The sequence below is a fragment of the Cladophialophora yegresii genome, assembly GCF_000585515.1.
Source record: "Cladophialophora yegresii CBS 114405 chromosome Unknown aczIN-supercont1.1, whole genome shotgun sequence".
Taxonomy (NCBI): domain Eukaryota; kingdom Fungi; phylum Ascomycota; class Eurotiomycetes; order Chaetothyriales; family Herpotrichiellaceae; genus Cladophialophora; species Cladophialophora yegresii.
The window spans coordinates 3,686,958-3,711,133 of record NW_006913045.1 but is presented as its reverse complement, the minus strand read 5'-3'; the positions used below and the strand labels follow the sequence as shown (position 1 = coordinate 3,711,133).

Here is a 24,176-nt window from a genome sequence, read left to right as displayed (position 1 = left end):
CTCCATTTTGTCATCCGCGAGACGAATACTCCGTACTGCAATGTTCGTATACCATCGGCGTCGCTTGATATATGTCCGCCGATGGACGCACATTCATGAAACGCCTACAGTCGCTAGCGAAGCAGATCATCCTATCTTCCAACCAGGAAATTCCACGGCAGATGTCGACGACAATGGGCTCGACGAATGCGATCGCCCCAGGTCGACCATCTCCAAGCACAGTAGCCGAGCATGTTGCCGGCTCTGCGCAAGCGTGGCACGGCCAAATCACGCCGGACGGACCATTTCCTCCGCAAAGAGGCAGATATCATTTATACGTCGGGTTATTCTGCCCGTTTGCGCACCGGGCCAATCTGGTCCGGCACCTGAAAGGTCTGACAGACATCATTGACATCTCCATCGTGAAACCATACCCCAAGGGCGACGAGCATGGCTGGCCGGGCTGGCAGTTTCCGAGCTCGGATGACGAGTACCCCAACGCAACTGTCGACCGCTTGTTCGGCAGCAAGTTCCTTCACGAAGTATACTTCAAGGCCGACCCGGAGTACAAAGGACGATATTCCGTGCCTGTGCTCTGGGACCGCGAAACCGGCACGATCGTCAACAACGAGAGCCCCGAACTGATGCGGAATCTGCAGGTCGGGTTCAACACGCTCTTACCGGAGGAGTACGCCACGGTGACGCTGTACCCGGAGCATCTGAGGCAGAAAATCGACGAGGTGAGCGAATGGATGCAACGAGACCTCAACACGGGGGTGTACAAGGCCGGCTTTGCCCCGGACCAGGACACGTATGACCAGAATGTGCCTCGTGTGTTTGCCGCGCTCAACAAGGTCGAGAAGATGCTGGCCGGCAATGGAGGACCGTACATCCTCGGAAAGGAACTCACAGAGGTGGACATCCGGGTGTACGCGACGGTCGTGCGCTTCGACACCGTGTATGTGCAGCATTTCAAGTGCAACTTGGGGGCCATCCGGCATGATTATCCCCAGGTGAACAACTGGTTGAAGAATCTGTACTGGAATGTCAAGGGGTTCAAGGAGACGACGGATTTCAAACACATCAAGGAGAACTATACAAAGAGTCATTACGATATCAACCCAAAAGCTATCACACCGATGGGGCCTTATCCCGATGTTGAGGAAGAGCCGTACGAGCCTGATCTTAGCAAGGTCAGGGTCGGGGGCGTTAGGATGCCCAAGGTGATGGAATTGGAACGACAGTTGCCGGGATGATCAGTCGCCCATTTGACGTGCTGGTTTCGAAGGGGTTCGAAGTCTGAATGTACGGAGTACCTAGCTGAGTGCCTAGGTAGGTACCGAGCCGATCGCGTTACATGGGCACGAAAGATGGCATGGAGCTTTTGCGCGAAGACTTGGCCGCGATGCCTTTCGCAAGAACAGAATTCCGGCCGGCAGGGTTGCAGGCGACGTGAAATGCTGTCCGTTATAACTGGTTTGGTGATGGGAGAGGTTGTTTCCTGCATGAATTGATTTCGGCGCAGCGACGATCTGGTCGCCGTTGATATTGCGGAGACAAACTAAGTACGGAGTAGTCAGTCCTCGTTTGCAGAGGCCGAATGATAAGCCTATTCTGCGGTGAAAGCATGCGATGGGGCCCCGGAGCAATGGACTGAGACCTGCTGTACTCCGTACTCCGGTGGTCTACGTAATGAATCTTTGTCCCACTATCACTGGTATGCTGCCAGACTTCTCCTCTCCACACCGTTGGATCCGGAAAATTGCAAATGCGATGGCCCGCTGCTGCGCTCCTCTAATTATCCCAGCACTGGAAAGGTCGTGTATCTCGCCGGTATATGCCGGATACACGTAGGATGTCAACATGCGCCACTCTGCAAGAGTCGGCGTGGATGGTCATGGAGCTTACCATTTCCGATCGTGGCCAGAACAAGTACGGAGGCCGTCGTTGTTATCACATAACGGGAGATGCAAATGGATCTGCCGTTCGTGCAGAGGGAAAACGATCAGCGGTGGAAGATGTCGACTCCGGGACGATCCTGGTCACTGAGTTGATTCCCTAGCTTGATATCTCGTAGCGCCAGACGTCGCTATCTGGATTAAACGTCTGACTACAATCCTCTACAGCCTAGGCTTGTTACTTGGATGTTGCTTGCCTTGGTCGTGGCAAGAGGTCTGATGATGTCGTCGTCCCCAATGACTAGACCGTTGAGGACTTTGAAGTTGCCGCTGGGCCAGGGGGCTTCGTTGCGGACCTTTCGAAGTCATGTCCAAGGAAGCTGGTGGTGCTGGGAATTCGAAGGAAACGAGCAGCGATTGCAACATCGAGCAGGCACTGCTATTGGTTCTCTTCCATCAAATGAGGCAAAGGCGAGATCAGGAGAAAGCCAAGCTTGAGGAGCTCCGGTAGGCGCCTCGACGCGTTCGGTGTGGGCTTGGTAGCGCGTCTAGCTCGACGATTAGGGGCTTATCCCGTGACGCCGAGCCAGCCGCCCAGTTATCAGTCGCATGCCAATCTTCACTGAGAACCTCATCTCCATGTCAATCTCGTCTGGAAACCACTCATGGTTGTCGGTCCACGTGTGCGTTTGTCCTGATATACCGCTGATGTGTCTAATCTGGCTTCGATTCTTGGTGCATTCCCAGCTCCAGAAGCTGGTACGCTTGCAGTTGGTTGTGCCCAGTGCCCAGCACTGGCAGACCGCTTTCGATTGCATGTGCAATGTCTTTTCTTCTCGGAGAATTTCCATGCTACGTCTCAGGGCGCCACCTGCGACTTTACTCAATGCGTCCATATCGAGTTCGTACCAGTGCCGCAATTCCCCTGGAACCCTGTGAAAGTGGCTGTCGCTTAGTCCTGATTTGGCAGAAGTATGTGGCCCGTTGATGACGAGGGCTCCAAATATGGGTCGGCACATTCTCTCCAATTTCGTTTCTGAGAACCGACTTCTTGAGAATTGTTGCACAACAACGTGAGATTGCCTGCGCTGTTGTGGGTGCCGCGTGTGCATGCAACTCAGGCGGAGGTCTCCGACTGCCTGTAGTCCGTCGATGCGTGAGTATTCCGTATGTGTACGGCAAAGGTGTCGTCTAGTATGCGTTGAGCGTAAGCGGTGTGAGCGTGTGCTGAAGTCTCTGCCAGTGCAATGGCATGCAGTTCCCCTTGCCAGAGATCAGTGCTAACCTGCGTTCGATAAGCCAACCGCAGGCCAAGTGGGTTCGATTGCTGTCTTTGATCGACGCCGTAGCTTTATCTCCACCGTTCAATCATTTTAGTCTCAAACTCTGCTAAAGCCTCATCTCCTACCCCAGCCAAACAGTGCCCCAGTCTGCTAATTCACGGCGTCTTGCACGAAAATGGCCGGGCGGTTAGACATACCCACGGTGCTCCTTCGCGGCCGGTCATCTCGTCCGCTCGAGCACTCTAACATACCCTGGCTTGTGCCTACCAGCGGCTTGGTTGTTCTGGCCCTGGGCCTGTCGTTTATTACACCCATATTTCCTGCAATCCATGTCGCAAAGCTCTAGATACCTGAATACGAGCTATTTGTGCAGCGACTGACCCAACTCTGCATTGCGGCCTCGACGACTTCAACGTTCAAGCAGGTGTCTACTTGTCATGTGTTGCTGATACCTGCCCGGGCAAGGATTTGGAAGGAAGGAAAAGACATCTGATTAAGCAGGAGCAAAGGATTCTGAGGAAGGGATGGAAGTACCGATCAAGGATCCAAGGACATTACCGGTCATCAAGTGCTCGAGCTGTGGAAAGGACGTCCAGATGTCTGGTCTGGCCGTGCATCAGTGCGCATCAACACCTCCACCAGGTAAATTCCATTGTTGTGGACCCAGATTTATTGAATCAACTAACGGCTCAGCTTCAATCATGCCTCCGCCTCCTCCACGAACAGATTCATCCAACAGCTTGCGAAGTATGCGATCGCAGCGACCGCCCCTGCCGAAGATCGATCCTTCTGTTGGTTGTAAGTCGCTGACGCTCTTCGCTGGAAAGAGAGACTGATCTACGCCCAGTTCGAGCTCCGGTATATCAAGGAGAATTTACACCTGCGAGCAGCGGTCATAACTCCATGATCTCGCCTGTGAGCGCAGGCTCCGGCCCGAAATCTCCATGGCCTACAGTGCGCAAAGGATCACTTCCAGGACCTCGAAGACCGCCTTCCCCAGAGCTCACAAATCTAGACTGCGCCTTCCCTCCCTTCCCCTTGCCTGGCAGAAGCGCCACAACGCGAAGAAGAGACAGATCTGGGACGGAGCGTAGCGAGACAAAGAGATCCCGGTCTCGGGAAGGCCGCAAAGCCGTGGGACACACCAGCAGGCGTCCTGGGCTCATAAGAGAAGGATCGTCCAACACTTCTGGCGCAAAGTCGAGTGATGCGTTGCCGACGTTGAAGCAGTCTCGACCCACAAGCCCTTTGAGCAATGAGGTCAAGTTGGAGGGTCATCAAGCGAATCCTCAAAACCTGCCGGACGTCCAGTTACCTGTATCAATCTCAGGTGCGACCACGGAGCCTTTGCCAGGCATCAGCCTGCCCCTTCAATCGTCGACCGGCAACATGCAACCTAAGCCTCCAGATGATGCAAGCTCAGATCCCAGTCTCAGTCGAACGGACGTCGGTGGTACCATATCCAGCGAATCTGAATCACGCCCTGTCGAGCCGTGGCTGAGTGAGCGTGCTCGAGCCGAAACCGAACCAGCCTACAAATCAAGGAGGCCTGCTCCGCTCCACGAGATTACCCCCTTGGTCAAGTCCCCTACAGCACCGCAACCTTCGCCAAGCGGTAGCATTGGACGAAGCTTAGGTAGACTATTCAGTCGACGTCGGTCCCAATCCGCCACTTCTCGGCGAGATGTTGTACGACAGGCTCTTAGCGACGAATCAGAGCCCTTCGACAAGAGTCTTGCAGGCCAGAGTGTGTTCAGTCCGGGTAGCGAACGGTCGTTCTTCACAGCAGAACCTTCCCCTCTCGCCACTTCACCATTAAGGGCACCCGAGCCTTCACCTAGCCATGAAGAGTCTTTGAAGGCACTTGAAGGGCTGGCGCTTGAATCAACCACTGCTGTCCCAACAGCTGCGTTCGTCGAGTCTGCCGCCGAGCCATCAAAGAGGTCGGGACAGGTACTACCTTCCGATCTCGACGTAACAAACTCGCCAGAGCCATTCGTAACGTCCGAGATTCCCTCTGCCCCTGAAGGGTCGGAGCTGATTGAGGCTCTCCGACGTGTTTCCATGGACTCGGCCTCCTCTTATGGCTCCATTGGCTTTACTGAACGTACAACAAGCTCAAGGTCGACTGCGCCTCAGGTGGATCCAATCCCAATCGAACCGTTCAGCTCGCCAGACCTTGCACTGCTCAAGAACAGCATCGTCGATATACCTGCACCACTGAGACCAAAGCTACCAGAGCTGTCAGCCGAATCACCCACAGATCCTCTATTTCAAAAAGGGCGCCTGTCTCCAATCCCGGACTCAGGGTATCACCCACAAGATTCCCTCGATGCCTTGCCCTCGATCCACGTGGAGCCAGAGACGAACCCAGAACCAACGCAGGCTCCAGAGCCTCGGCCACCAATGCGCAGCAAGGCCAAACTGTCGGTACCAAACAAGGGTGTGTGCCGTGGCTGTTCTCAGCTCATCCTCGTCGGACAGAAGTCAGTGTCAAGTGCAGACGGGCGACTCACGGGCCGTTACCACAAAGACTGCTTTGTTTGTCAAACTTGCAAATCTTCCTTCCCGACTGCCGAGTTCTACGTTCACAACGATCACCCTTACTGTGCACACCACTATCACGAGCTCGAAAATTCTCTGTGTGCTACGTGTGGGAATGGCATAGAAGGCCTATACATGGAAACAGCCAATGTGGCAGGCCGAGGAAAAGAGAAACACCACCCGGACTGCTTGAAATGTACGACTTGCAAAATCCGATTGGATCACGATTACTTTGAGCTTTCCGGCAAGGTGTACTGCGAACGAGATGCATTTAGACTTGCAAGCTCGCCAAAGTCACCCTATAACGCACCCAGTCGTCCGAGTCCCTTGGTTCGAGAATACATCTCCAGCGGAGACCCTGGACTCGTGAAGGGCAGGAACTTCCCCGAGCGAAGAACGACCAGACTTATGACCATGGATTAATTTACGACAAGCATAGATAATATGATTTGGAGCGCCGCGACAGGGCGTCGGACGGTACGGAGTCTCAGATTTCGCGGGCGAGAGTCGGGATTGGGTACCAACTCTTCGGATCTGCACAAAACATTATTCGACTTCGTTTACGGCACGAGTTCATCGGCCGCGTTTCGCTCGAGTGACACAAATTGTGGGCCAAATTTGAGCAGATAATTTGATACCCTCTTGCCGATTTATTACCGGTTGGCCGCGCGAGGATCAATAAGATATGACCATATACATAATGTGTATGCTACCGTGTGTTGCAAACCCATTGCCATACGTTTCCATCGTGTGTTCCCAATTGCGCGTGCCGATATGCACAGTCTTTACCGATTGCAGACCAGCTCCTGTCATGTATGTAGCAGCCTTCGATTGCATATGGTTACACGGCATACGCGTGGAGCGTCGGGGTGGCTAATGGTGGATGCTTGAATGAGCAATCAGAGAAGTGAACGAGACCCGAGACAGGCAAAAGATTGTCAACTCTGAAATGACAGGCATCGGGAAGGGACCAGGCAGCCCGAAGCTTGCTTTGACGACGATAGTTGTGGTTTCTAGAATGGTGTAACACGGAATCATCTTCCGTGCGGAATAAAGACGAAGACGAGAGTTCAGAGGAGGGAATTGAGAGTCTCTTTGGGCCAGATGCCTCGAGCGAAGAAATGCAGCAGTCGCGCTTCAAATGGTACCTAGGAGAGGAAGTTGCAAACTGGACTGATCGCGCGCGTGACCCATCGACCGATATCGCGGGTCGAGTTCATGAAGCCAGCGAGAGTCTGGATCACCCTTTCTGAGCTGGTGCTGGACTGGAGTCAGCCGGATATCGCAACTCGATTCGGAGGAAAGCGGACAGAATGAGGTAAGACTCTACTGAGCGTGTACCGCACTGATTGGAGGTGAAGCAAACGTCCAAGATGCAAACAGTGGCCCCGGGCCACAATTGTGACAGCGATGTCTGCACATCTCATGCGGTCGAAATGCACATGCTCCTATTGCGCAGTTGATCGATCGATTCGGGCACAAGCGGACGCTGACATGGCACTACACGCAGACGAGAGTTGTGCTTGGAAGTGGTGCGGAAGGAGAAGGGACAGCTGGTCCGGCGGACACAGCAGTTGCTTGGGCGGCAGTTCCTCGTAGCACCGTGAAACGTCGATAAGCACTGGAGCAATCGTTCTCCGACGGCATCGATACGGCCAACAGCGAGACTGCTGGAGGGCAATCACCACGCGATAATAACCATGACAAAATCGACGTGCACCGTTATCGTGGTGGGAGAATGTCCAGTGTCGAGTGTCGAACGTCGAGGCGGTCAGGCGAGGCTAAGGCAAGGCTAGGGTTAGGCTGTAGGCTGTCTAGGCTGCCTCGGCTGGCCTGTCGCATCCCTGCCCCTCGCCTAAGCGCCTGGGCCCGGATTGGGAGACAACCACAGACGAGCGTTCTCATTAGTCACCCACTCCACCGCACAAAATCACAATCCCGGCCGCATGAGTACAAAGAGACTTCGATCTCGCCCGTGTGTGATCAGTCTTCATCTGTCCGTCTCTACCACAAACAACATCTGAACGATCTGTTCGAATCTGAGCCCGACCACCGCCCAGCTGTGGTCGTTTCTCATACTTTTCTCCTACCACAGGATCACTTCCGAGTGATCCGCCAAACCGCCAAGACGTTTTCCAATCTGCTGCCCTCGTAAGTTCCTCCCCCATCTGACATCTCAGTCCTGCATTGCGTTGCACCGGATCGCCATTGTGCGTGAGGGTTTCGATTGGGCCTGGCTTTTCAGCCCTGGTACCTGCATTCGGCCCTGCTGGCATCTAAATCTTCAGTGTTTGTACCTGGCGACTTTTAAACATCATGATTAGCTGTGTCGCCATGCAGCTGACCGTTGGCGGGCATTGTCTCGATGGTCTTTTTTTTTACCTTTGAACATGGCGCATTCAGTCGAGCCTGTACCACTGGTTTCTTTGAGATTTGCTTCCCATCCCTTCCATGGTCCGCTGCATACCGCCTTGGGAACCTGTAACTGACGTCTCGTTCCTTTAAAAGGTCTCATCACCCGTTCAACGGTAGCCGACGCTCTTCCCCTCCCGGAGGAGCATCGGATTCATACAAGACCCGATAAACGCCTTCTCTCGAAATCCGCTCAATCTTCAACTCTTCAATCAGCCACATCTCTGCAGTCAAGATGGCACCACACGCGGAAATAGGCGTCGGCTCCATGAACGGGTATAGCACTCACCACACCGCCGACTCAGCTCAGTCACCAAAGGAACTCTTCACGGTTAACTCGCCCAACGTGGTCTATACCGACGACCACATCAAGAGCAAGTATATCTACCGGACCACGGCGGTCAGCAAGTCAGCCGACGGAAAATTCACGGCCACCCCAAAGGAAACCACCTATGACTTCCAGGTTGACCGGAAAGTGCCCAAGGTCGGCATGATGTTGGTCGGGTGGGGTGGCAACAACGGCTCCACAGTCACGGCAGGAATCATTGCCAATCGACGTGGCCTGGTTTGGGATACCAAGGAAGGTCGGCAGGCCGCCAACTACTACGGCTCTGTTATTATGGGATCCACCATCAAGCTGGGAACTGATGCAGAAACCAACGAAGAGATCAACATTCCATTCCACGATGTCTTGCCTATGGTGCACCCTAACGACATTGTTGTCGGAGGTTGGGACATCAGCAGCATGAACATTGCAGCTTCTATGGATCGTGCCCAGGTTCTGGAACCGACGTTGAAAGCTCTGGTCTACAAGGAAATGTCTCTCATGAAGCCCCTGCCAAGCATCTACTATCCCGACTTCATCGCGGCCAACCAGGAAGACCGGGCCGACAATGTTCTTCCCGGCAGCAAGGCATCCATGGCCCATGTGGAGCAAATTCGAACTGACATCAGGTATGCCATTCAGCCGTCAGATGTTTCTGTTCTTATACTAATCTGTGCGCAGGACCTTCAAAGCCGAGAACAAGCTCGACAAGGTCATTGTTCTCTGGACGGCCAACACGGAGCGGTACGCGGACATCATCCCGGGAGTCAACGACACGGCCGACAACCTAATGAAGGCCATCGAGCAAGGACACGAGGAGGTATCTCCCTCGACGGTCTTCTCCGTGGCCTGCATTCTGGAAAAGACGGCCTTCATCAACGGGTCGCCGCAAAATACCTTTGTGCCCGGCGCGATCCAACTCGCCGAAAAGCATGACTCGTTCATCGGCGGCGACGACTTCAAGTCCGGCCAGACCAAGATGAAGTCCGCGCTCGTCGACTTTTTGATCAACGCCGGGATCAAGTTGACGTCGATTGCCAGCTACAACCACCTGGGCAACAACGACGGCAAGAACCTGAGCTCGCAGAAGCAGTTCCGCTCCAAGGAGATCTCCAAGTCTAACGTCGTCGACGACATGGTCGCCGCCAACAGCGTGCTGTACGCCAAGGACGAGCACCCGGACCACACCGTCGTCATCAAGTACATGCCCGCCGTGGGGGACAACAAGCGCGCCCTGGACGAGTACTACGCCCAGATCTTCATGGGCGGCCACCAGACCATCAGCATCTTCAACGTCTGCGAGGACTCACTGCTGGCCTCGCCCTTGATCATCGACCTCGTGCTCGTCGCCGAGATGATGACCCGCATCCAGTGGAAGACCGAGAGTGCTGCGGAGTACAAGGGCTTCCACAGCGTGCTCAGCATTCTCAGCTACATGTTGAAGGTACGTCGAGCATTTTTTTGTATGCCCACTGATTCTAACTTGGACGCCACCAGGCCCCGCTCACCCCACCCGGCACCCCCGTCGTCAATGCCCTCGCCAAGCAGCGCAGCGCCCTGACCAACATCTTCCGTGCCTGCGTCGGACTACAGCCCGAGTCGGACATGACGCTCGAGCACAAGCTCTTCTGACCCACCTGGAACGCCGACCCAGTAGAGCAGTGCGGGATGATGTGATGTGATGGTGATGGTGATGGCGACGACGTCGTTGGCGGATGGCGGTGTGCAAGAAAACAGACAGGACTCAGTTGCCTTTCGGGCTTTTGCGTGCGATGGGTGGCTAGACTGCCTTTTTTCTTGCATTGCGGCGGCGAAACGGGGGGTTGTAGACTGACCGTGACTGCACAGTTTGTTTTTGATTTCTGATTTGGCCAACTCGTGTCCCTCGTTGATGCAGATAGTATGCTGAGTATAGTCCCTGTAGGTAGCAATACATAACCGTGTTGCTCTCGACGGCGGCGGGCGGTTCGCCCTGCATACACAGTGCTTGCGTGCTTTTCCTGGCAGACCACCACAACGCTCTCTTTCTGGTTTCTGCACCGATGATGTTTTCTAGACAGACACCCAACTGAGGTATGCTGACTTGAAGCCAGGCCTGTGATAGCTGAGAGATGGAGTCGCTGCCGGTCTCGTGCTGGAACTGCTCGTCTCGGGGACGTGATAATGTAGAAGCTTCCTATATTGTGAAAGGTTCCCATTCTGTCGAAGGTTCCCATTCTGTCGAAGGTTCCAACTCTGCCCTTTGCAGGCTGAATCTTCTGCCAGCTGATGCTCGGCCAGGCCGGGTTCTTCACATCGTGGCACCTCCAGCCAGTTACAGTATTTTGCTACCGTCCAGCCGCGTTCGCCATCTTCTCGGTTTCTAATCCAGGACCGGGTAATGCTGCCTCCACTCCGACCCGATCTCGTTATCGAGCAGCGAAATTCGGTCCTGCCCTTGGAATCCAGAGCCAGCGCCAGAGCCAGAGCCAGAGCCAGAGCCAGAGCCAGGGCCCTCGACCACGACACTCCAGCTGCTTACTTTTGGCGTAGAAATACCAGCTTCCAGCGAGCGATACAGACCCTCAGAACCCGCCCCTAGCAAAACCATACAACATCCCCACCCCAGCCTTGACCCCATCAACAATATACACAGCGTCACCCACCTCATCGCCCAATTCTTCCACACACGCTTTTCTGACCGCGTCATCCAGCCCAACCATGCCCGCACAGCCTAGACAGATCGCCTGAACTCGGGAGCGAGAGCGGGAGTTTGACGTAGAGCCTGAGTTTGAGCCACCACCACCACCACCACCACCAATTTTGCCCCTCCTCAAAAGCCTCTTCGTCGCGTCCATCATCTTGGCCCGCACCTCCGCGCCGTCAAGATCATGTAACTCGCTCGCATTGAGGCCCGTGGTTTCGCAGCCTACGAAGCGCGAGCGCGAGCGCGAGTGTGGCGTCGGCGCATCCACACCCAGAAACTCCTCAACAGCCCCCTGTAGCGCGGTTTCCCAGATCTTGCCCGTCGAGACGATCCCGAATGCGGGGGCCACGTCGTCACCGTCTCCGTCGCCGCCGCCGTCGCTCGAATCAACGAGCGCCAACGACGCGAGCACGCTGGCCTCGAAGATGCCCGTAACGTATTTCTTCGGCGCCGACCTCGATTTCGACTTCAGCGCCGCGCACTCTCTCTTCAACTGCCCCACGAGTGGGTGTTGACTGTAGCATGCGACTAGGACGCAGTCGTGCGTGTCCAAGAGGGGGATCACGTGCGGGAGACAGATCCTCGCCGACTCGGCGGCGTCCGCGGGGGAGTTGATGCTTGGAATGCCCGGCGCGGGGCACGTGAAGAAGGTGTAATCTGCCAGGGGGAGGCGTAGGGAGGCCACCACGGGGCGCAGGGCGTCGGTCATGTGTCGTGAGGTGTTGGGGTTGATTATGAGGATGCGGATGGGTGTTGCACCCGCTGTTGAGGGTGAAGGGGAGGGGTCGAAGGTCGTCATCGTCGTCCGGAGCGTTGTGTGCGACTCGTCTACGGAGTACTAATGTAGTTGGGGTGAGGCAGGTGGAAAGGATGAGGTGCTGCACGGAGTGCTCTCGAGGGGCTCGTCAGCGGGCTGTGTGCGGATCTTCACCACTGTGCAGTTCGTGGTATGAGAGTAGTTGGGGCAAGCAGGATGATGCAGTGTATGCGACAGTCGAGGACAGGTTGATGTGTTGGGTGTTGAATGAATGGCTTTTTGTTTACGGATTGTACGTCAGTACGCACACCTCACGCGAGGAGCATGACAGGCATCTTCCAGAGCGCGGGGTCAAGCATGCTACATACAGTGCCTAGGGGCATCCGGGGAGGGGTTCCCTGACTCTGGCTCCCGGCTCTCACTCGTTACGGTTAGGCATGATACGGTACGTGTTCTTAATGTCCACACCCCCCGGTACTAGTCGTTGATTACCTATGTACTCCGTACTTGATAGTACTCTCTTCTACAGTAGAAACTCCCACTGACAGTTCGGTCCCACAAGCATCGATGATCTTGTCTTGGTCAACTTCACCCTGATTGTACAGTATGCCCACCTCCTGCCGATGACCTAGTTCGTTGTCGGCGCCAAGGTCTGGACTCGAAGACCAGGTACTAGATACGGCAGCACCAAGCAATAAACCGGCGGTTTCCAAAGCTGTGTTCGTTCAACACGTTGGCCCGGGCCACTAAACACCGGACCTCTATCACATGTCGCCTGAGGCTGGAGAGGTATGCCTCTGTCGACACCACGTGCCTCAATGGTCATCAGCGATAAAGAGAGCCAGAGCAATAACAGGCAAGGCACCCATGAAACGTGAATGGCCAGCCGATCTCTATGGGGACGACCAAGTCCTGCCAGAATGACGCCGCGGTTGCTGCTAGCGCGCACCGAATGACGTTGCCGGAAGCCTGGGCTGCCGCCAGCGAGCGGTATTTCTTGTCCAGAAGAAGAGTGTCAAGATCTGTCGCAGTGATACGTCGTTATCCCACGAGAACGCAAGCACAACCCGGAAGCAATCGCGAGCAACTAGACGATCAAGGCCCAGCCAGCGGGATAAATCGGAACTCTGCCAAATATGAGCTCTATGCACAGGTCGCGTGTGATTCTTGAAAGGCGCGAGTCAGCCCAGCGCCAGTCGTTGTGTGGGCTTCGCTCTGCTCCGCAACTCACGCGACTGGCACTGCAGTTAAAGGGACTCCCTTCCGCGGGAGATGCCACATCTGTGAGCACCCGTGTGCGAGCGAGAACATCCCTAAGATGGTCGGGTCAGCAAGCGGAACTTGCATCCGATCGAGTGTCCATGCCAGAATTGCCGTTGTCGCAAGACTCGCAGACCGAGGAGCGCAGAACGGCCCTGGGACAGAGCGATGGCGATGCCAGCACCCAGATAGACGCGCAGCGCGATCAAGTGGACAGGCCTTCGAACCAAGACGTCGGCCGAATCGCCCCTCAAGGTCGGTGCTATTGTTGCGACAGCCAAGTAGGACGTCACGATCGAATTTGCTTGAGATACCGCGAAGAGGGCGGTGGAGCAGCGGTGCCTTCGAATCGTATTTTGACCCCAGTGAGCGGCTTTCGGTTTGTGGGAGATCCTGAATGTATTAGTCGAGACTGGAATCTGTTCTGCCTACCGCAAGTCTCGACGGATGTCCACACCAACCATTGCAGTCTGTCAGACGAGCTTTTCCCCATCCTCGAACTTATCAGGTGCTTTGTCATTGATTTTGCTGACCTGTCGAGTAGGCGCCTTGAATAACTTTTTGCCGCCAGTGATGACATCTCGCAGGGTCGCATATGCGACGAGAAGCCACAGGAGGAAGACGGAAACAGACACCATCTGAACGAGAGTTAGCTGTGTGAACGCGATGTGTCTTAGGGGGATTTAGCATTCTTACGGAGCCAATGACTCGAAAGAACTCGGAGGGTATCTCTTTCGCGAGCGTGTTGCATGCTAAGGCGAATGTGCCGATGGGAAAAGTGAACCTGGTGAAATGTAAGCAACGATCCGCTACAACGAGGGGCTCGCGTCTCCTTTCTTACCCCCACCATCCCATGTTAAATGGAAAGCTTTTGGCGTGGTATATCGTGGCGACTGCAAGAAATAGCCACAACAACGCGAAGCCCCACATGATTAACGAAAAGAGCACCCCAAAATTGTAAGCAAAGTCGCCAGCCAGAGGATGTATGCTCTTCGTCTGAGGAAACACCTTCATTGCTACTGCCCCGAGTTTCATAATGGAAAAGCTGCCCATGCCGAAGGGTCCGAGAGGGACGAAGCAGGACACGATAACCTCGCGAGGCGGCAGCTTGTAGACTGTTAGACGTTGCCAGTACATGATCAGGATGAATATAGCCGTCGGGAGGCCGACGCCAAGGAGGATATAGCCGATCAGTACGGTAGCAAGGGCCTGTTGATTGTTCGGTAGAACATCGGCGACGAGGGCTGCAGTCGCCGATGCGACGACTGTCCCGATGACCGGGAACATCTGTAGAGCTGTTATTGTTGAGAGCGGCGTTTCTTCTTGTCGGCCGATGACAAGGAGGAAAGGCAGAAACAAGGCGCAGATCAGACACAGCGCCGCGTCTGCCATCCACAATCTGCATTGGTTAGACCTTGCCGAACTCTACTCCGCATAGATGCTAACCCCCATGATAGATAGATCACCCATTCTGCCCATGCAGGCACGCAAACGAACACCATCATATTGACAATGGTCCCAAGACTCTGTGTTGCTAATCAGCAGAGCGCCATGAACGGCCGAGTGGTCCTACCATGGGTATGGCGCTCAAGAAGAATGCTTGGTTCGGTCGTTCAGGCAAGGTAATCCACATCGGTGGGAACAGGACGAACTGTAGGACGGACACGAAGAGGAAGAAGACATAGAGCCCGATGTTCAAGCAGAAGACGATGACTGAAAGCCAGTACAGCCATCTTGCGCCGTAGGGGAACTGATTCAGCAGGCTCGCGACGATCTAGGAAGTCTTGGATTAGCGCTGTAGGCCAAGACACATCAAAGGGTGAACTCGTGGTTTAATAGCCTCGCTCATCCAAATATTGGCATTGAGAGAGGGCACTTACGCCTGTTCCCATCGTCACGGTAAACCATCTTCAGCAGCAAGTCAGGCGCTTTGTCTCTCGTTTTACAAGGGTATGGCCACATACGATGGTGTGAAGTACTTGACGTATTTCCTCCAACCAATTTCGCCATTTTTGCTAGGGTCCAACGCCATTTGCTTGCCATTCCGTTTGGATGAGGAAATAGGAGCTCGTGTTAGGGAGGTGAGATCTTGATGAGCTTCTCCCAGGGCGGGGTTCCAGGTTGAAATGTCGCCATGCTTGTCCGCGCCGCCGCTTAATGTCTTCTGCAGACTGACGGCGGCGCTGGTGATCCTCCGAGTCAAGGCCCTTGGTCGAGCCTCTCGAGGCTGGGGATCGGGCATTACCATCTCGCGGGCAAAGTGCGACTACTGGAGTAAATATGTGTCACAAACTGGCCTCTGTGACGTCGGAAACGGGATTGTGGGATTCTTGAACGGAGCCGATATAATCTTTCTCCGCGGTGTAAGACGAATTTGATATTTCTTCAGAGACGGCCACTTCTTCGATCTCGGGTGTCTGTGAGACGCGAGGGAATATGTTAAAAGGCAATGACGGACCGCGGCGAGCTCTCTGATAGACTTATACGGGTAGACAGCTGATGGACCGTCGACAAAGGGCTTTCCATGGAGCAGAAAGCCACGGCTGAGCTAATATTCGATATGGAGCAAGCCGGCAACGACGGCGGACTAAAACACCCTGCATTGCAGCGGAGCTTGTGAGATGCTCTTGGAGATGAAGATGACTAACTAGAGCCGCGGCAAGCTGGTGCCAGGCCGAATGATGTGCAGCCATTGAAAGAAGCAGAGGCCAAAAAGAGAGAAAGCTCAATTGTCACGGGCGTGCAGGTTCTGTCATCACGGGCAAGGGTCTTCTTTGGTGCATGGAAACCTTCCACAAGCGGGCATAGTTAGCGGCTAATGTGGCTAGCTTGCGCTAGTTGCGTCGAAGACAGAATCCGGAATTCCAGCTGGCCAATAAAGATCGATGCTGGCAGTATGTAAAAGAATGGACTCGACATAAGTTGCTGTTTCCCAAGAATGGATATGATGCGAAGAGCATGGATATCCTGCAACATGACCTGTCGCTACCAGGCCTCGAAAAGAGCGTCTCAAGTTCCCATTTCCTCCTCGATCAATTTGAGCCCTGGACCCAGCTGATGTCGACGCCGGCAGTTGCCCACCAAGTGAACGGGGTGGAAGCAGAGCAACAACATCAGTTCTAATCTTGATCCACCATAGGGATAGAAATGAGAGCATTTCTGCATCCTCCTCTCACGTCTCCTGCTCCGTGAGACCGCCGTTGAGCACGCGGTCCCCAACATGCACTTCCCAGCCACAAAGGCGGTTGCTTGGAAATTGCCGAATGATCAATCAAGCCGCAAGTGTAGAGACCTGACGCCTGCACCAAAAGTCCTGTGCCGGATACCTCGTATGTGGTAATTAGTTGACGGTGTCGGATTGCGGCTGGTGAAACTGATGCAGCCTCTGACGATAGGCGAACCTAGTTTGGAGTTGACCAACAGTTGTGGCTGTTGTCGATAGGTGTGGTAAGGTGTTCCTACTGCTGCAGACCCTGAAGCATGCAACAGCTGCCACCATTGCCTAAGGCACGAACAGCCGACCTCTTCCGCGGGCCGATCCCCGTTCAAATCCACTGCCGTAGCCCCGGTTGAAGTTGGCTCCTCGTCCTCCCCGGAAGTAGTTGCCCCGGTACGCGCCACGCCCGCTGTTGAACTGGTTGGGGACGTGGTTGCTTGTGTTCGCAAGCGGAGTGCTGCCTCGCGCGAAGCTGCCACGGTCGAAGGAATCTGGGTCTATCTCTTCGACCGGGATCTGAGGTTTACTGGCTGGGGTTTGGCTGGGAGTACTGAACGACGTTCGTGGAGATCGAGTATCTCCTCCTCTTCCACGCACACTGCCCGCCCCAGCCACCGTGAGCCGTGACGGCTGTGCGCCTCGGGTGGACCCGCGACCTCTCGGCTTGAAAACGACCTCCTCTTCGTCGCTGTCTACATCATTGTAGCTGAAAAGAGTCTTGGGCTCCGAGGCCAAAACTGTCTTGGGTGCGTCCTTCTTGGAACTCTCCAGTGTCTCGGGCTCATTTTCATCCATGCCGAGTGCACTTCTCAATTGGTGGATATTCTTCGTAGGGATGCCAAAGTCGCGGGCGAGATGCATGGTGTCGGCCGAGTTGGTCAAGAAGATGAGACTCTCGTCTGGTAATGATTTCTTCTCGTTTACGTACCAGACCACCGGATTAAGCAAGGGTTTCAGCGACGGTGGCACAGGGATTTGGTCTTGATTCGACATCGTGGCGGACTTGACCTCAGGACTAGTCTTGGAACTTTGTGGCCCAGAGGAAGATGGTGACAGTGGTGGGGTCGAACTGGGCGAGGTAGTGCCAGGGTCTTTTGCAAAGTTGAGCTTGTCGAGCAACAGCTGCGAAAGCGCGTTTCCAGCGCCGGCGCTGCCCTTCAACGGCATCTCTACCCCCTTCTCCGGCATGCTATGTATGGCTGGGAGCGCCGCCTCTTCGTTTATGCCGGCGTTCTTCAGGCTTTCATTCAAGTAATGCTCCTCCACCTCAGCCCAGGTCGGATACTGGTCGTCGGGACCTTGCAGGATGACAGGGTCGTGTGGGAGATCTCCACGCGAGGAGGTGCTGCGGTCGAGGAACTTGACAGCTTTGCGCGCACTGATACCGATGGGCGACGAGTCTTTCTTCAGGACGTGAAGGCGGGAAAGCGCTGTCTCAGTTAGCGGAGGCGAGAATCTCTCGCGGCAAGGGCAACCCTACTGTACAGGGGGACCACGAGGATGATGAGGCCTTGTGAGACCCAGCTCTCGATCTCATCAAGATTTCTGGTCAAGGCCGTGTCGTCCACAAGACAGAGGATGGGATTTTGTTTCGACATGGTGTGTCGTTCGGATATGTGGTTCGATGGATAGATGGAGAGATTTTGCGAACTCAACAACGCATCAGCGCACCTTCTGAAAGGCGCGGTAGCTTGGCGCTACGACTGCATATCTCAGTAACGGATTAGTGTTTGTTAAGGTCCTCAGAACACAATGATAGAGAGGTGAATCCAACGCATTCAAGGCGCAGTACCAGGTATGTGTATGGCGCAGAAGCAGTGGCGGGTGCAGATACGCATCTTCGCTAGGAATATGTGAAGGCCGTGCTACGGCAATAGGCGAGTTTCATGGGATACATCATTTACAGCGGAAGGTCGTGCAGTGAGCGGCCACAAGTCGCACCTCTACAAACGATGAGCAATAAGTCGGCAGTGTGGCGTGGGAGGGAAGAATCGGAGGTTGGAAGCGGGACAAGCGCAGGGAGAAACAAGCATCGGATCGCATTGCGGGTGGGCGAATCACGCAGGCCTCCACCATCTCCGCCGTCGGGTCGCCCAACTGGTGACTGGCGGGGCTTGCGTCTTGCAGCCCTGAGCAACTGTAACTCTACGGAGTACCTGGTATTGTCTAAAACACTGTCAAGCAGCTAACAGCGTCATTCTTCAGCACTTCAAATAACATGCCCGGGAACCCGAACAATTCCGTGTTGCTCATTACACCGATAGCATCTCCCAGACCATGCTCATCGGCCTTCTCTCGGGTTGGGCTTTCCTCGAGATCCCCCAGCAGCTCGATCGAGCTCTCGGGGCTTTCACCCCATCCTCGGTTGAGCACCATGCCGCGCTGCATCTGCTTCTCCTCGTTCTCGTCCTTGTACGTGTCGTGCCAGACGTCCTTGAGTGCCGCGGATACCTCAGAGAACGGCATCTCGGAAGTCAACCATGGCTCTCTGCTCTCTGCATCTAGTCGTATCACCCACCGACTTCGCCGATGCCGATTGAATGGAAATGACCCTGGTACGTTGCCATGCAATAAGATCTTGGTGGCAACCAGTTGCGCGCTGGACGATGCTGAAATCTCACCGAGCTCGGAACCGGGAAAACGCGGTGTTCTTGCGGCAGGAAACGAGATCAATATGTCAAATCCATGGTTGAAGTAGTTGTAGAAGCATTCATCGCTGGACGGATCAGTGCGATCTTCATCGAGTTCCGGATCAAAGTCCGAGTCTTCTGTATAACTGTGCATGGATGACTGATCGGTATCCAGTGCTTGGGGGTCGAGTCCCGGAGACACGCTTGACTGTCGTCGGTTGGTAGGCTTGCCTTTCGCATGGATGGATATCCGGCGGTCATGCTTACGGTAAATGGCATCGGGTGGACCTAAGTCGGCCACAAGATCTTGCGGAGTTGTCTCGCTTAGGGTGATCGCTAGAGGCGGCGAGCTCCTTCGGATCAATTCCAGCCTACCGCCTCCAAGCACTCTTACCTCCTCGATTTCGTCAGGGACAGTCTCCACGGATTTGCCAATAAGTGCCGGTGATCGTGGATAGACTGGTGGTTTAGTATACAGGTTAGACCTCACTTCAGTCCACGATGACCCCGAAAAGATAGCCATCGCCTTCGCCGGACCTGTCGCATTCGAGGACAGTATTGACACAAAGTCCACCTTTTCTGACCACGCTTTGTGCTTCACAGGAAACGTGAAGGCCAAGCCAGGATATGAAAGGACGTACGTCCCTTCGGAGACGCCGGCTTCTGGGGCGGTATATTCTCCCGCATAAGTTGGTCCGAACAGACGACTATAGACATGGCGAAAGGTTGGCCCGCTTGGACTGACCTCATCTTGGTTAACATCATCCGAGCTCTTAGCTCGGCGGACCAGCGCGGTGTTCTTATAGACGAATGTGCTCAGCGAGAAGTCGAGTACTTCGATCAGTCGTAGCCGTTGATCGGGACCGTCGAAGCGAAGTCTCAGACCATTATATGGTAGGCTCAGAATGATCGGCTGGGTGAGTGGTTCCACAGCAGAACAGGATAAGTCAAGACCGGTGTAAATATGCGGGGACGCCTTCAGCCTCGTTATCACACTGTAGATGGAAGAGCCGAGGGCTGTCGCGATTAGTTAGGTTACGTGGTGAGAAAGCCGACAATGCATACTTATCCAGCTGATGCCTCTATCTGGTTGAATCTGGAAACCAGCCTCAGAGGGAGCTTCAGTCATGATGATGGTTGCATGTTCTGGGGAAGATATTGAGGCGTGGCGATCTCGAGAAGCGCTGCCTTTTTGTTGTGATCAACGGAAGTAGAAAGCAGGTCACAAGGAGTCAAGGGGGATGATGAGGTTCAAGGCCACACGCGACCAGCCAATAGAGTTTCGCGCTTGCTGTAGCCTGACCTCGTCACGTGCCTAGCTCAGTTCGTGCCGCACTGCTGACTTCTCCACTCGTGCACTAGTGGCTTGGCATTGTTTACTTTTCAGCCTCTTTGGTTTTGGTGCGTGGAAGATGCAGTACCGCCATACCACACTCCCGCTCCCGTTACACCCTGGCCCTTGTCCTCCAAATCATATCTCCTCGATGAATCTTGACACCACTGCACGGTCATGTCTGCAAGAAGCATGGCGGCACCGCAGCGTACTGCGACCCTATCTACGAGGACGTCGATGCGCCCACCACTACGACCACATGCCACACAGTATGCCTCAATGACTGGCCGAGCCCCTTCACCGGCAGAATCGCTATCCTCAAGCGGTGCCTCTAACGCGGGAACGAAGAGAAAGGAGAGGGATTTCGACCAGGACCATGGCGAAGAGACGAATATCAATGTGGTGGTACGCTGTCGAGGCCGCAGTGAGCGAGAAGTGAGAGAAAACAGCGGCGTGGTGGTATCAACGAGTGGAGTGAAGGGCAAGACGGTGGAATTGTCCATGGGACCAAATGCTATCAGCAACAAGGCTTACCACTTCGACAAAGTCTTTTCCCCGGCGGCCGACCAGGCAATCATATTTGACGATGTTGTGGCCCCAGTTCTTAATGAAGTGCTCGCGGGCTACAACTGCACGATCTTTGCATATGGACAGACGGGGACCGGAAAAACCTACACCATGTCAGGGGACATGACAGACAGTTTAGGGATGCTATCCGATGCTGCGGGAATCATCCCCCGGGTGCTATATTCACTCTTCCAGAAGCTTGAGGCAGATGAGGTGGAATGCTCGGTGAAATGCTCATTCATCGAGCTCTACAATGAGGAGCTGAGGGATCTGCTTTCCTCGGATGACTCTGTCAAGCTTAAGATTTTTGATGATGCGAACAGAAAGAGCCATCCGGCCACGGTGGTTCAGGGCATGGAGGAATCACACATCAACACTGCAGCCGCGGGAATCAAACTACTCCGAGAAGGAAGCCACAGGCGGCAGGTTGCGGCCACGAAATGCAATGACCTTAGCTCCCGAAGCCACACAGTCTTTACCATCACGACCTATATCAAGAAAGCCAGCGAAGCAGGCGATGATTATATCTGCTCTGGGAAACTGAATCTTGTCGATCTGGCAGGCAGTGAGAACATCCAAAGAAGTGGGGCCGAGAACAAGAGAGCTGCCGAAGCTGGTTTGATTAACAAAAGTTTACTGACCTTGGGCCGAGTGATCAATGCTCTCGTGGACAAGAGTTCTCATATCCCTTATCGAGAGTCAAAGCTTACCAGGCTACTGCAAGACTCTCTGGGTGGAAGAACGAAAACGTGCATCATTGCGACGGTCTCACCAGCGAAAAGCAACCTGGAAGAGACGATCTCCACCCTGGACTATGCATTTCGGGCCAAGAACATCCGCAATAAGCCACAGGTCAACTCAATGGTCTCCAAGAAGACGTTGTTGAAAGAGTTTACCGCTGAAATCGAGAAGTTGAAAAGCGAGCTGATCGCCACGAGGCAACGAAATGGAGTATATCTCACCAACGATCAGTACGAAGGAATCACGGTGGAGAGTGAGTCAAGGAGGATCCTCAGCGAGGAGCAGAAAGCGCGAATAGAAACAATGGAGGTCAGCCTCCGCAACAAGGTCCAGGAGCTGTTCAGCTTGACCAACAACTTCACCTTGCTTAAACGAGACAATGAGGCGACTAGGGTCATTCTAGAAAGTACCAAGGGTGTGCTCGAAAAGACTGAAGCGGTACTTGCGGACACGACGAGGCTACTCATGGAGGAGACCATTATTCGCGAGGCACATGAAGCAACAGAGGAGCGGTTATTCGGCATGGGTACCGAATTGGTTTCAACCGTCGGTGCGTCACTGAAGGACATCGACGGTCTGCGGGCGAAATTGAGGCGACGTTCCGATCTCCAGCGTCGAAACCGAGAATCTTGGAAGTCTCACGTCGATCGAATCTCTAACCTTTCGGAAATTTTTGATCGTTGCATCGGCCATTTTCAGGCAGCACATTCGGAGATGGTTGCTACAAGCTCTGGTCGGATCGAGGCATTCATCGGGGCGGAGACGGCCCGTTTAGAGAGTTCCACAAGGCGAATTCTTGAGGCATCATCTGAGCTGGCGGAAGATTGCACTGATGTTGAGAATCAGTCGGCACAAGCCAGGGACTCGATGAACACCGTGCTGGAGGAGATCAAGGATCTGCGAGAAGAGGTCAAGGACAAGGTCAGCGAGGGCCTCCAGGGTCTGTCTCAAGCCGCCGCAAAGATCTCTGCGGAGGTGATATCGGAGCTGGAGCAGTTTCATACTCAGCTGCATTCGTCTTACAGTGGCCTTGGCAAGGACTTCAAGGCTACGTTCGACGATCTCACCAGACAAATGTCAGAGCAGCAGGATGAAATCGACTTCTTGAGGTTGGCTCTACAACAAGCAAGTCACGCGAACATCGCGGCGTCACTGGCAGCGTCAACTCAGCTACAGGCTATACGAGACGAGGAAAGACAGGTTGCGCAGGACGAAAAGGACAAGCTGAAAGAGCAGATCTTTGCACTGATCGAGTCCTCCCACCATCAACAACAGGAAAGGTTGTCAAGCAGGTTGAATAACGTTCAAGCCAATCTTGTTGACGCGACAGAGCAGTTTGAAACTGCTAATGGAGCCCACCATGATGGCATGGAGAAGTGGACTTCTCGACACAATGAGTTGATGACGAAGGTGGTGAAGTCTAAGGATGATTTGAAGGGCAGGATGAAGGGAGACTGGACGGTAAGTGGACTGCAGCACATTGCAATCTTGTTGTCACTAATGGTGAACCAGTCGATCAATGCGCGAAATACAGCCATCCAGAAGTCCACCAAAGCGGTGCACGAGGAGACCGTCAAGATTGTCGAAGCCCAAGTCGCCCAAGTCGCCACCCAAATGGCGGCACTCGACGAGTTTGTGACAAGAGCACGGACAGAGAACGACAATCACCATGCTGACCGCCTGCAAAAACTAAGCACTGTCATGTCTCGAGCCCAAGGTGGGTACGCCACTCTTGAAAAGGATTCGCACGAGTCCAAAGCCGCGCTTGAAAGCTTCATGGAGGACCAGAAGCAACAAAGAATGGATCTTGACAGATTGATTGGCTCCCTGGGCAACGATACACGGGAACCACTGCTGGAGCTGAAGCGTGAGGTATCAGACAGCAGCTTGGCCGAATACACGTCGACAGGAGACACGCCACAAAAGAGAGACTGGAACTACCCTACTGAGCTGCCACGGACTGAGAACCACGACTCGATCATCGCTAGGGCGAGAGGCCAACCCGAACCAGGGCTTGTCACCAAGACGCCTTCATCAGCACGGACTCCTGCCAGATCGCCTCGCAAGCAAGCGTCGCCACGAAAAGGCCCAGGGTCGCCATCGAAAATCCCCAGTCCGAGCAAAACGAAGGTGTTTACAGACGTGGAAATGCCTGTGTTCCAGCCAGGGACAGCAACACCGCAAACACAGGCCTTGACCACGATCTCTACGAAGGTCTCCAACGAGCCAAAATCGGGAGGGCTCAAGGAAATCGACATCAACGTCGCTAACAGCAACAGGCCTGTCTCGGCGTCATCTTCCTCCTCGCAGAATGAAGAAAAGCCTGTGCTGCTGGACTTGAGCAAAAGCGTCGGTAGCGAGCATCAACAGCCCCCACTCAAACGGCATGCCACTGCCAATGCAGTCGTGGAGAGCAGGTTGCCCACCACGAAGGCGGGCAGAGCGACGAGGAGTACAGCCGCAGGGATCGGACTGGAGAACTTCAGTCAGAGCGTAGGGCCGCTCGGGAGTGGGAGGAGATTGAGAAGCAGTCCACCAGAGTGA

The 24,176-nt window shown here is 54.4% G+C and overlaps 8 protein-coding genes across 8 annotated transcripts; 4 read left to right on the top strand and 4 right to left on the bottom strand.

Moving 5' to 3' along the window:
- Positions 1-173: 173 nt before the first annotated feature.
- A1O7_01332 (glutathione S-transferase) lies at positions 174-1,235 on the top strand (the record flags this gene model as incomplete). The annotated part of the gene is made up of 1 exon (XM_007755370.1): positions 174-1,235. The coding sequence occupies one exon, from the start codon at positions 174-176 to the stop codon at positions 1,233-1,235; it is 1,062 nt and encodes a 353-aa protein (XP_007753560.1).
- Positions 1,236-4,549: 3,314 nt separating this feature from the next.
- On the top strand, positions 4,550-6,127 carry A1O7_01331 (uncharacterized protein; the record flags this gene model as incomplete). Its single annotated transcript, XM_007755369.1, has 1 exon — positions 4,550-6,127. The coding sequence occupies one exon, from the start codon at positions 4,550-4,552 to the stop codon at positions 6,125-6,127; it is 1,578 nt and encodes a 525-aa protein (XP_007753559.1).
- Positions 6,128-8,351: 2,224 nt separating this feature from the next.
- Positions 8,352-10,073, top strand: A1O7_01330 (myo-inositol-1-phosphate synthase; the record flags this gene model as incomplete). Its single annotated transcript, XM_007755368.1, has 3 exons — positions 8,352-9,070; positions 9,123-9,885; positions 9,939-10,073. 3 exons carry the CDS (start codon positions 8,352-8,354, stop codon positions 10,071-10,073), a joined length of 1,617 nt encoding a protein of 538 aa, XP_007753558.1.
- Positions 10,074-11,005: 932 nt separating this feature from the next.
- Positions 11,006-11,926, bottom strand: A1O7_01329 (uncharacterized protein; the record flags this gene model as incomplete). The annotated part of the gene is made up of 1 exon (XM_007755367.1): positions 11,006-11,926. The coding sequence occupies one exon, from the start codon at positions 11,924-11,926 to the stop codon at positions 11,006-11,008; it is 921 nt and encodes a 306-aa protein (XP_007753557.1).
- A 1,691-nt stretch (positions 11,927-13,617) lies between these two features.
- Positions 13,618-15,386, bottom strand: A1O7_01328 (uncharacterized protein; the record flags this gene model as incomplete). The annotated part of the gene is made up of 7 exons (XM_007755366.1): positions 13,618-13,782; positions 13,841-13,928; positions 13,986-14,543; positions 14,591-14,670; positions 14,718-14,918; positions 15,025-15,052; positions 15,109-15,386. The coding sequence occupies 7 exons, from the start codon at positions 15,384-15,386 to the stop codon at positions 13,618-13,620; spliced, it is 1,398 nt and encodes a 465-aa protein (XP_007753556.1).
- A 1,260-nt stretch (positions 15,387-16,646) lies between these two features.
- Positions 16,647-17,959, bottom strand: A1O7_01327 (uncharacterized protein; the record flags this gene model as incomplete). The annotated part of the gene is made up of 2 exons (XM_007755365.1): positions 16,647-17,791; positions 17,842-17,959. The coding sequence occupies 2 exons, from the start codon at positions 17,957-17,959 to the stop codon at positions 16,647-16,649; spliced, it is 1,263 nt and encodes a 420-aa protein (XP_007753555.1).
- Positions 17,960-18,527: 568 nt separating this feature from the next.
- Positions 18,528-20,120, bottom strand: A1O7_01326 (isoleucyl-tRNA synthetase; the record flags this gene model as incomplete). The annotated part of the gene is made up of 2 exons (XM_007755364.1): positions 18,528-20,008; positions 20,057-20,120. The coding sequence occupies 2 exons, from the start codon at positions 20,118-20,120 to the stop codon at positions 18,528-18,530; spliced, it is 1,545 nt and encodes a 514-aa protein (XP_007753554.1).
- Positions 20,121-20,603: 483 nt separating this feature from the next.
- A1O7_01325 (kinesin family member 11) lies at positions 20,604-24,176 on the top strand (the record flags this gene model as incomplete). The annotated part of the gene is made up of 2 exons (XM_007755363.1): positions 20,604-23,093; positions 23,145-24,176. The coding sequence occupies 2 exons, from the start codon at positions 20,604-20,606 to the stop codon at positions 24,174-24,176; spliced, it is 3,522 nt and encodes a 1,173-aa protein (XP_007753553.1).